Source organism: Mya arenaria, chromosome 15, assembly GCF_026914265.1.
Source record: "Mya arenaria isolate MELC-2E11 chromosome 15, ASM2691426v1".
Lineage (NCBI taxonomy): Eukaryota > Metazoa > Mollusca > Bivalvia > Myida > Myidae > Mya > Mya arenaria.
Window position 1 is genome coordinate 17,463,616 of NC_069136.1, and position 12,389 is coordinate 17,476,004.

The following is a 12,389-nucleotide window of genomic DNA, read 5'->3' on the forward strand; positions in this document are numbered from 1 at the left end:
CCTTATCAAACTTGGTAATAAAACGAAGGCGGGGTTCTCTAAGCGGCATAGACTGCACTTTGTTTTATTTAAAATGGTGTAGTAAAAGAATAGTTATCTTTTATTTAAGTCTTCATTTTAAGCAAAATGTTGCCTTCCGACGTAGCATATATGACGTAACTTATCACATGATATGCACAAACTGTATTCTATGACCTGAGTCTGAGTTTGAGAGTCGAGACATAAACTTACTTCCTATTTTCATTCTGTTTTTAAAAAGGTTATTACTTAAGTAATATTGGTAAACATTAGTGTATCAGTTCTACAATAAGGCTCGTAAAATTTGTACAAACTAATCATGGATATTTTGAAACTGTTAAGAAATCGGTTTTCTGAGACTGAGTCTGACGACCGACATTGAGTAATTGAATATATATAAACTTACAGGAACAAGTACATTTTGTGAGATTGGCTAGTTGTCAACAAGGCAGACAAGTGGTTTTTCTCCGGGTACTCCGGTTTCCTACATTACAATTTAAAATAAACCTGTTTTAGAGGCAGGAAGGACACTAAATGAGAAAAAAAACATGCTATTGGCACCGGATGTTCAAACTCAAATTATTAAAAAAAACACAAATCTTATGATTCCACATTTAAATATACAATGCAAAAAATGTCATATTTTGAAAATTTGTTTTTTCATAAATATGCACTTTGTACTGTGTACATATGTTCACTATACTCAGTGCAAAGTGCATATTAATGTGTGTGTGTGTGTGCGTGTGCGTGTGCGTGTGCGTGTGTGTGCGTGTGCGTGTGTGTGTGTGTGTGTTTAATAGCTTTTCAAAAGTTTGCAATCGTACTTATTAGTTTGGCATTATAAGATATCTTTTAACGATTGTTTTTATTGAAGATTGAAAGTCCGTTGCCAGTGAAACACACAGACACTTTAAACAGACTATACATGCACCACAATAGCTTTATCAATAATTGATGGATGGGATGATCGCCCTGAAAAGCTAATGCGGGCTCCTATAAGACTTTCACGTTTATTTGCCATTTTGGTAAATATTTGGACAAATGTTAGGTTTCAAGAGCGCTCAAAAACCAGTGGGCCCATGCTTCGATAACCTCCAAAAGGCGGTTACACCTAATATATTTCGACACAGATAGTAGATTGGTTGTGTAAATTGCTTTTGTGTGTAATCATGTGTCTTTCATTTAGGGCAAAAAATAATTTGTTTCAGGTTTCATATTCCCTGAAAAAAAGATAAGAAGGTCGGAAAGTCTTCTTTTTCATTTTCTTTTCTTTGTTAATTAAGCAAATTATTTCTTCATATTTTTCTGTTAACAAAAACTATATATTTGAAAGGATGTATCTTTTTCCCCATTCAAAACAGATTACACTTTTCTAATTGAATCCTTCGTAACAAATAACAGAAAACGACTTTGAGTGTCTGCATACCGAATTATGCCCCATTTTAAGTTTCTGCGTTCCAAAAAGCCTAATTTATAAATCATCAATTGTGCGCGTTATTTCTTCCATCTATATCGAGTAATTATCGTTTTGTATTGGTGTGAAGTGAGGACACAACAAATTGGAACTTAGTTTTTTTTAATATTACACAGCAGATGCCATATAATGTGTGCAAAACATTCACTTTTTATTCCAGTTGTGGAAATACAGCAGACATGCATCAGCCTAAAATTAAAATATAACGAACGGTTCAACAAAAAGAGTGATAAATAATTCCACGGAAATTGGTTGTTATAACATTCAAGTAAATTGGAGATTTTAATGACATGAAACATTAAATATATTGTAAAGCCGAAGCACTTATTTTTTTTTCTTTATTCAATACCCGGCCATTGATTTCGAATTGCTCCAGAACAGACGGACTGTATAAATCTGTAGATTGTTGATACACGTGATCATTTAAATACTTTGCACCTACCGATGATGACCCCGAGCGAATGTCTCGTGCAGTTGTGGTTACAGAAGTCTCCGGCACAGCATGACTTGCAGACAGGGACAGAGCGGCGGGAATCCTCCATATCAAGCACCCCGCACTGGAACGGCGATAGAAAATATCAACCAGTGCTCATAAATTATGAGTTCCGACTGGGTATATCTTCCACGTCAAAACAGTTGAAAGTTCAAAATAAAATATATAGTCCTCATTCGTGTTTTTTTATTATGTAAAACGCATTCAATTAAAATCTCTTTTTAATGTAAGATAGAGGATTTGACAGCGGGGATATCCATCAGAAGTTAATCCACGCATTCTATCGATGCAGTGGAATGCATGATAGGCAGCGTTTAGCATATACGTACTGGTTGACATTCGATTGTTTATATAGCGGTTTGTGGTGACCTATCTCGGCAAATTAATGTTTGTTAAATGTGCCACATAGGTACTTCATTAAAACAAACCTAAACGTACAATTGACGTCAGCTTTACTTGTATCCATGAATTTTTTGAACACATACCCCATGTGTCTATGCTATGCTTGGTTGATCTATGCAGAGTCTAGCGTGAAATTGCAAGTCCCTGATCTTGTGATTTTCAATAAGTTCCAATTTGGTATTTTCTTAGATTCCGAATGCAATTTTGTTTTTTCAAATTTAATTTACGGTCAACCGACTCGAGACTGAACTATGTTTAATGAACATTGAAATAATCAATACGATAAAGAACTACTTACAGAAATATCCACACATCCCATCTTGAAATGAGATAATCCGACCCAGTCATACTCCTCAATACCACATATCTGAAGAGGACGGTGTTATTATCAAATGCGCATACATGCATTTTTACTTAATGAGGAATTACTTTCTTTGATCTACAAACATGTGCTCTTAATGAGGCATTTCTGTGTCTAAACTAGAACAAGTGCACTAAATGAACCTTTTCTTTTCTTGAACTCAAAACTGTGCACCAAATGAGTTATTCTGTATCTAGCCAAGAAATATGTGTCTGAAATGATACACATGGAGGCACTTATGTGTTTGACCCGGCGAATTGTGCACTTATTGAGGAATTAACGTGTCTGATCGCTTGATAAACTTCTCTTTTGATCCTACCTGATCCTTGTGACATGGTTGCACGGTGTTACATTTCCCCGTGGTCTGCACGTGACCGCAGTCGAAACACACTGGTCCCCGGTCCTCACGAAGAAATAGTTCTGAAACAATGGAAACCAAACATTTCGAACCAATGAACTCCGACTAATATGGAAACTTCACTACGTGTAGTTTTTTAAATGCTTGAATTTAGTGGAAAGCAGGTGTCTTTATGGTTAAACTTGAATGACTAATCAATGTCAGATTCGCCTTCCAAGATCATGAAAGGGTTCTTTTATTGCGCTCTAACCGAATCCTGTCGCCTTAAAACAGGTCACATCCGTCTTAAGTTTGATTACATCCAATCAGATATATTTATCAAATCTCCCAATTGTTTTATATTCCACTGATGGTATTGTTTGATATTTTGAAATACTCCTTAGGTTTGTCTGAACCTTGCGGTTTACGGCTTTGGGTTCGGATCGCACTATGAGACGTATCTCACTGTCTTTTCGAATCGACACTGGTAGTGGATTCTACCTAGAAAACGGCATTATCATATGTAAGCTATCAGCTTTCGTCTCAGATGACCATATAAACAAATTTGTCAACACTAAACTAACCTTGTGCTCCACATCCGTGGCTATTGCAGAAGTTTCCAACACAGCACTGAGTGCAGTGTCCGTCAGTTGAGTTGTTGTGGGCGCTCGAACACACCTGAGGCGGATATAAAAATACATGTATAAATCAAGCACTGAAAGTGAAAATGTCTATGTCTGATATTAAAAAGAAGGACCTAGAGCCTTTTTAGATTCTTCTCATATAATGTCCCCTATTGCAAAAGAAAGAATTCAGTTTGATTCTCCATTTTAAAATTGAAAAGTTTATTATAAATATACTAAATTTTGCAATGCAGTTTTGATATTTCGTACTCATATCACTAGGAAGCCACGCATTACATAGTACTCGAACGTTGATCTACATGCAGATGTAAAAGATAAGTTGTTCAATCTCTCTATGCTTTATTGACATTTCATTTTTATCGTTCATTCCAACTAATTAATTCAAGCAAACTCGCTTCATTTGTTTTTAGAATATAAATTTCAGAATGCAGAAAATCGGAGTTTTAATGTTTAGGGACTTTGTAGATATAAGATAATTAATTTTTTTTCATGACATTCTCATACACCAGAGCGGTGATGCTTTGCGTACGTATTCATCATTGTCAAACGCCTGATGAATGATATTGATTCAGAGATGCTGAAAAATGGAGTTCGAACTAGTAAATATAACATATGAAATAAGAATCAGTACCGTGGAATCAGCACAACCGGACTTGAATCTGTTTTGACTGTGTTGTATCATACAGGACTGAAAAAAATAAATGCACACACAAATATTCTCATTGTCATAACTTTCTTCACAACTGTTGTAAAATATATAATATTTAAACTATCGCTCACAAGTATGTTGTGTTTTCTCCAAGCGAACAAGGTACACACGTCGTAAATTATGAACACCAGTGTTATGTTTCTTGCTATGCATGGCATGTGCGTTTCATCTCTGGCAACATTTGTACTAAGTTTCAACTGAATATCTTGAAACCATATGTGGGCGAGGTTAAAGTTTTTGCATGTAGGAGATACACCGACACCAAGGCTATGACATGACCGTGAGTTGTATTTCTTCGATAGCTAAAAACGTAATTTTGAATAATAGTTCACGCAGGGCCTGTTAAGGCGGTCGTACTAAACATTTATGATTGTTGGGATAAGAGTGAGGTTTGTGCACGTAAACTGGTATAAACACCTATTTTACTGACCGTTCCAAGGCGGTACCTAACAATCCTTGATAAAAATACCTAGTTTTTGTGTATACATTTGTAGTATATATGCAATGTGCTGTTTGTGGGGTTTGTGCTGTTGTTCCATGTTTCTTGTTTGTGATTTTTTGTGTTCTATGTCTTTGGCGTTTACCCAGTGCCATTAAACGAAGTTTATGTTTAAACTTTTAGCTACTGTGTTTGTTTCTGTAGTTTTTCACACAAGTATTTAACTCAAACAAGCTTATTTTAATTGCAATAGAAAAGGCATAATGTATCGTTATTTCCCTATTTTACTATATATTTGTGCATAAACAATTTGAAAAAAATGAAGGGATTTGGCGAATCCATTTACATGTACTTTTAGGGTGAACTAACGTTTATTAGGCGTTAACAGTAGACCGATTCTTATACTGGAGCCCGAGTTTGAAAAATTGTCTGAAAAACTAAACAACCTGCCCAGAAGCACACTGTTTCATGGTGTCGCAAAGTCCTGGGTGCGACATGTCCGCGCACGAGTAACACATAACGCTGCTCGATATCACTGTTTGGGAAGAATATTCAAATTTTATTTTTCAACCTCTCCGGAATAATTATAGTAGCGAATTATAACCAAATAATATATATTGTTAAGGGCATAAAAGCAGGGTTGGAATCGTTCACGTTCACCAAATGAATGGCGAAAATGTATTTATTGTCTATAACGAATGTTGCATAAATAAAAAAAAAGTCATATACATCCAAGATTATCCAAATTTTCTCTTAGCTAGACCAATCTGTACATTTTTACACTAGTGTTATACTCATGCCACCTGTTTGACAGTTGACGCCTGTAAAACCCGGATGACAGATGCACGTGTACACGTTTACGTGGTCTGTGCACGTGCCACCATGAAGACAGGGATTTGACTGACACTCGTTTATGTCTGAAAATCGGTCACGTTCATAAAAAAGTCAACAAAACATTATAGTATTAAACAACAATACCTGTTTGGCAGACGCTCCCGGCGTAACCCGGGAGACAGATGCACGAGAACTCGTTTAAACCGCCAATACACGTGCCTGCATTAAGACAAGGATTGGATGCACAGTCTTCAACCTCTGTAAAACAAAGACAGCATCCTAAATTTCAGATCTAATCTTTATTTGCAAGAAGGTGACATTTTTAATAAATATTTCTTTGATTGAATTTAGCAAAACAAGCTGGGCTTAACATTTACAGCTATAATTCTATAATACCAGCAGACCAGTCAAACAAAAAACATAGTTCTGGCCTATTAGGCGACTAAATGTCAATACAAAATAAGTTAAGTGATCCCAAATTCACATTAACTCCGCAATTGCTGAATATTGGTGTAGTTCGGTCCGGTTAGCGCATTGGTTATGACACTTGTTTTTCACTAAGGAATCCAAGTTCGTTTACCGGCCTGGGTAAATGTGAGTTTGGTTGGGTATTCTCCCAAGGCGGACAAATGGGTTTTATCCGAGCACAATGGTTCCACCAACATAAAAGGCCACACTCTTGCACAACACCTTGCCAACAAGACTGTTTAACTCTATTTAGTATTACTTTTTTAAAATGTAAATTGTAAAACAAAAAAAAAACTAAGTAGAGTTTTAAAAGCCAGACTCCATGAAATCAGCACTTAAAGAAATTAAAATTTTGACAACACCTATTATTATTTTGTTCATCAGTGTTCTGGTACATTACCATGATATTCGCCAGAGCTTACGGTAAAACCCCTTACTATTCTCGCAGCGCTGCCCGCTGTAGCCCATGGAACAGACGCACGTATACCCCTTCACACCGCTAACACACCGGGAACCATGAAGACACGGCCTCGCCTCACACCAATCCGTCTCTGGGGGTAGGCATAGTGATATCAGAGTAACCACAGTTATTGATATGGTATCCGTGTCATTCAAGTAATGCATTGTTGGTACTTCAGACATAGAATGCAGTATGCAATCAAGTAAGATGGTTTTGATGTTCGATATGCAAATGTAAGGTTATCTGTCCTGGTATATTTGTTTTGTCTCTTTCCAATGTCTTTTTGCCGTAAAACGCTTTGATGTACTTCAGATTTTATTGCCTCAATAAAATCCCTGTAGTGATTTTTGTATTGACACTGATACCTATTGACATATTTCACCTTAATTGTACAATTATATAAATTTTAAACTTGTGATACTCAACTTACCAAATTTGAAGCCGGCTGGATATCCGTAACTTGCGGTGGAGTCAGATATATTTAGTTTTCCAATTCCAAAACAGATGACGCCAAACTTAACAGCTGGGTTGGAGTGTTTAATGGTGTGGTAGCCACTGTTCATGTCAATCGTCAATACCGAATAATTGCTGAACGGACTTGGCACCGTCTCACTAAGGCGTTTTGGGGGATTAAGAATGCCATCTAATATAAGCCCGCTAATGTCGAGTGTAGGAATGATCACTGAGATGTAATGCGACTGTTGGGCGTATATGGTTGGCAGAACAAACACGTACTCATTGAGATACTGGTTAACTGCTGGAATCCATGTCATGTAGCCCTGTTCGCCTTTTATTTGTACGACATTAAACTTCTCAGACCCAGTTACAACTACAGCGTGACTCTCGACCCTCGAGTCTAACACATTCGCCCGGCTGAACGCAAGGCAGTTGGTTTGATTCCCAACATAGTGATGACAAATCGTTGATGTCCTACTAGTATTTGTGGAATCAGAAAGAACACGGGCAATGAACCTTTCCTGGGAATATATGCTTGAAACAATGACAACGACAACGACGATCCTTTTGACGATGGGACAAGACTCGTTATATGATGATCACATCCGCCACTCACGTAGTGTATATTGGGACTAAAGGAACAGCCAAGACCGCTAATAACTGCTACTGGCTTATTCGAGTATACAACTGTCCCAGTAAGATCTGACCCGCTGACTTCCTGATAAACATCGTACCGGTTCAATGATTTGTGTGTCCACGTCCCTTTTGCAGACGTGACATTAACTTGAGTTAAATCCACAGTAGCCACAACGAGGAAGACGGCGTCAAACATATTTGGGGAATTGCTGGCCACTATATACTTGTTTCCAAGTACATTCAGTGGCAAAGCGGTGTACGTGTCAGCGCTTGTCCCAGGCTCATGCCAGTTTGTTACATACACACCAATATCCACATCACTAAGTAAATGTATGCCAGCTCCTTTTCTTACTCCGCTTCCTAATAATACGAGACTTTTACCAAATTCTATGCTACGAGTTCTGTTAAATGTGTACGATGTGTTGATGCCGAGGTAACTGTTGTAGACCCACAGAGTACCTGAAGTATTGGATGCGATGTCCACAAACAGCCTATATGACACATCGTTGTTAAAATGCTCTGCGAACCCTACATAAAACTGCTTCCCGTAGGAACCTAAAATAAAGATTTTCATATCAATTTTTCATTCAATCCATACTTTATTTTCTCAACTTGAGGTGTTTTGTTGCTGTATATAATTTTATAAAGTCATTTATCTGATAAGTCTTGATGACAATACATTTACAATACATGCGACTTGATTTTGGTCTTAGCTATTGTTTTTATATCCCGTTTATTCAAGTTATGCGTCTGTGACCTGTTTTAATACAGGTTAAAGGTTGTCCGGTTAGTGCAGTGGTTAGCGCACTCAGTTTTTACTTAGGCGCCCCGTTTTGATTCCAGCCTGGGCGCATGTAAACTTAGTTCGTGGTCACCAAGCCGGACAAACTACATTTCATTAAAAATAATGTAACACCATGTATCGCATAGATTTTGCCTGTTACTTTACGGGTGTACTCGAGCAGTCTTAAGCAGCGTAAGTTTTGCGACTAAGAACTCATATTGAAAAAAGGCCTTCGGATGTATTTTATCAATAATCATATGAGCATTATTATACCTTACAGGGATTTTTAACAGCAGCTCTGCACTGTTCTAATTTTCTTATCTACAATTCTTGGAAGCGTTATTGTACATAGCATGGATTTCAAACAGCAGTTCTGCACTGCACTTAATCCTTCATACCTAGTATAGTTAATAAAATGGCACCCTGGACTTTGATGCTTGTTGTCAGCTTTGGCTAGTAAAGAGGTTGCTTAAGTCCACGTGCACGTTTTAGTGTCAACTACCTTGTAAGTGCTACGGTATCGAGGTATATCTACTTTGTTCACATTTAAAACGTTTAGTGGATATCTAAGACACATTTTATGTGTGAGCTGTTTAATTCAATTCAATTTAATTCAATTCAATATCTTTATTTCGTTCGTAAAGGAGATATGCAACATATATGTACAAACTTGTTCAGATCAATAGATAACTCTTCACGTGAAACGTGTATGAATAATAATATGATTTCGCAAAATACTTTTAACACCAACTACAACTGTACTTGTACGAGTAGCTACACGTACATGTACAAGTAGTGTTTCACAATCTCTCCATTGTTTAGGAGTACTATTAGTGCCTACATTTAAGTCAGTGTTAGATATATTTGATTTGTCAACAACAACAAATTCAATCCCTTCATTTAAAGCATTCCGAACAGCCTTATGCTTTAAGAAGTGTTAATATTCCTTATTATTATTATTAAGTATAAACCAATTATTTTATTTTCGTTTATTCTTAAATTGATTCACTCATTTAGGATACCAGTTTTTATCTGTAGATAAAACCGTTAAGAAATTAGTCGGAATATGGGGCTTATTTTCCCTTTTACCTATGAAATGAAGTTGCAAAAAGGTCAATGCCGAAGTAACCGATGCATGTCTTCAGGCTTTAGACCTCGTTTCAATACAGATTGCAAGGCGTTTATTTCGCACGAACAATATATAACAGTAAAATAGATATAAACAGGCATTTTATATATTGCCAAATTAAATAGACTATAATTGTTAGACAAAGTTATCGTTTTGTTAAAATGCTTGATGGAGATACATGGCGTCAAGAATAATTGCAAAACGATAATCAACATTTTAAGCACGACTTATTAAAAAACATTTTTTATTGTTGAACAGACATTTTAAATGTGTCTGAAAATAAAGCTGAACCTTGAAGTTCAATAACTTCAACGGTTTTCGTCCTTGAATGCAATTGTTAAACAAATTTGAATAGATTTCTGATCAAATCACTGCAACAATTTACTTTGAAATAGACAAATTAGTCTAGTATCGAATTGCCAATTCATTGGTTCTACTAAAGCCTTTATATATACAAATATATATATGTCAACCCTTTCTTCTTTTTAAGCGATCTGCACCATGACCACCCAGGTTCATAATCGCAGTTTTCAAAGCACTTTGTCTACGAAATGAATTCGTTTGCGTATAGGCCACCAACTGGTGGGGATAATTGTCCTATTCGGCATCAACATTCAAATTTAGGTCACACGTTGTGGCGTAGCGGTGTCAAGCCAAAAAATGAAGGCGTTGGCAGACCATCATGAACTCCTATAGAAAAAGAACAATTATGATTGAGTAGTACTCGGTACTTACTTTGTCCGTGGACTACCAGCAGGAAACATGCAACAAAGAAAAAACTATTGCTTTGGTATCCATTTTAATCAGTCTAGGCGCTAACACTAATATGAATGATATTGCTCGTCTTAAATACTCAATGTATGTCGCAATACATTATGGGAGATAAGATAAAGCAATCCTTAAATATAGTTTCGTGTAATAATGTGTCAAAATACTTATTTTAGAGTTTTGAAATATCATCTCGGCTTTGGCATTGAAAGCTTTGGTTAGAAGGAATGACTTATTTATTAACAACACGCATATCAAGCTTATGCCAACGCTCGTTCCCATTTTTAGCAGAGCTGATAGCCGACATTAACGGGTGTACACACCGACGACATATATAATGACACAAATTCTACGCCAATATTTGATTTAACAGATTAAAAGACTTTTTGAGCAATGACGTTGGAACCATCGTACTTTAAACTACACATGTGTCCGCAGGACGCGGACAATAACCCCCAAGCCTCGCCCAACACACACACACACACACACACACGCACACGCACACGCACACGCACGCACACGCACACACACACACACAAACACACTCGCAAAAACACACGCACACACACGCTTGCACGCGCGAACACACACACACACACACTTTTGGTGTGACAACATATATACGGTCTTACTCTGTTAATAGTGAAACAAAGCCGCCGATGCACGATTTTTAGTGCTGACCAATATTATAATAAAGCTATTTGTAATAGTTTCAGAGACATATCCGACCTTGCACTAATACTACTACTACTACTACTACAATAATCCTACTCGCAGATGCGACACATTCGTTTGGCTATTTGTTATCACGTCAAACACAATTACTTTTGTTAGACCTAGAGAAAAATCTTATATTGCTGAAATAAATCTGTCGATATCAGAAAGTGACGTCAAAACCATGACAAAAATCAGGCTGCAACACTCGTCTTAATTTTGTACCGAATACTCATGTTCTACTTTAATTCTGCCTAACGAATAATATTTAACGAGTTTGGGTCGGCCTAATGAATAATGCAACATTTAAAGTTTCTGGGTTCCAAAAAGAGTCGTGCAAGTCTACTTCATTAATAACTTTAAAGGAGCACAAAATAGGTTGATGGTTTTTTTTTAATTTTAATGCATTATTGTGTTTTACTCATTGGCTTAACGATAAAATAACACCAAACATATGATATAAGATAATAAATATAAGCATTTTTAATTAACTTTTACGTATTTGACGAGATACGGGGACAATCGGGGTACCAATACCAGACAAATGAAGACAATAATATGCAAAAACACGCTCAATATCGACCAAACTCGGCCAATATCAACGAAACTCGGCTCATATGAGTTTCCTCCGTTTTCATTGGCTTCAAAACTCGCCTAATATAGGATTCAAGAAATGGACCATTTTTGTTTAAATCGTTAAAGTCAATTGGGTATGATGCATACAAATTAAAGAAAACAACAACAACATCAACCTCTAATGTGCCCCCTTAATAGGTGTTCGCGTTGATTTCTCCATCTATTGCGAGTATTCATTGTTTGTATCTGTTTGAAAAGAGGACACGACAGACACAGTAAACTTAGTTTTACAGAGTATTTTTCGATTTTATTACACAGCTGGCGATAAAAAATATATACAAACATTCATTTTTTTATTCCAGCGGTGGGTATACAGCAAATATGCATCAGTCTAAAATGGAAAAATACTAATGGTCAATCATAAAGAATGATATGTAACCGCATGAATTCAATGTTTCAATCGATGGAAGTGAATTGCAGACTTTGATGCCATGACACTTAAAATGTAAAGGAAAGCCGAAGCATCCATTTTTCTTCGATCAATATCCGGTCGTTGATTTCAAATTACTCCATTTAAAAACTGTTGTAATCTTTAGATACATGTGATCACTTAAATGCATTGCCCCTACCGATAATGACCCATAGCGAGTGTCTCGTACAGTTGTTGTTACAGAAATCTCCGGCACA

General features: G+C 36.6%; 1 protein-coding gene and 1 long non-coding RNA gene across 2 annotated transcripts; both read right to left on the reverse strand.

Moving 5' to 3' along the window:
• Window positions 1-1,615: 1,615 nt before the first annotated feature.
• LOC128219558 (uncharacterized) lies at window positions 1,616-2,758 on the reverse strand. The gene is made up of 3 exons (XR_008258580.1): window positions 2,686-2,758; window positions 1,935-2,049; window positions 1,616-1,681 (listed from the first exon to the last, which is right to left on the reverse strand). It is a non-coding gene; the product is annotated as an uncharacterized LOC128219558 (long non-coding RNA).
• Window positions 2,759-3,013: 255 nt separating this feature from the next.
• Window positions 3,014-11,362, reverse strand: LOC128219158 (IgGFc-binding protein-like). The gene is made up of 10 exons (XM_052926978.1): window positions 11,352-11,362; window positions 10,380-10,429; window positions 7,712-8,286; window positions 7,070-7,616; window positions 6,617-6,730; window positions 5,856-5,969; window positions 5,324-5,412; window positions 4,361-4,417; window positions 3,670-3,763; window positions 3,014-3,168 (listed from the first exon to the last, which is right to left on the reverse strand). The coding sequence occupies exons 1-10, from the start codon at window positions 11,360-11,362 to the stop codon at window positions 3,014-3,016; spliced, it is 1,806 nt and encodes a 601-aa protein (XP_052782938.1).
• Between the last annotated feature and the right edge of the window lie 1,027 nt (window positions 11,363-12,389).

Excerpts from the sequence above, each read along its gene's own strand:
- LOC128219158 (XM_052926978.1), bottom strand. Across the intron at positions 8,287-10,379 it reads GCTGGTAGTCCACGGACAAA|GTTCCTACGGGAAGCAGTTT; the intron begins GTAAGTACCGAG and ends TCTTTATTTTAG. Across the intron at positions 3,169-3,669 it reads CCACGGATGTGGAGCACAAG|AACTATTTCTTCGTGAGGAC; the intron begins GTTAGTTTAGTG and ends CCATTGTTTCAG.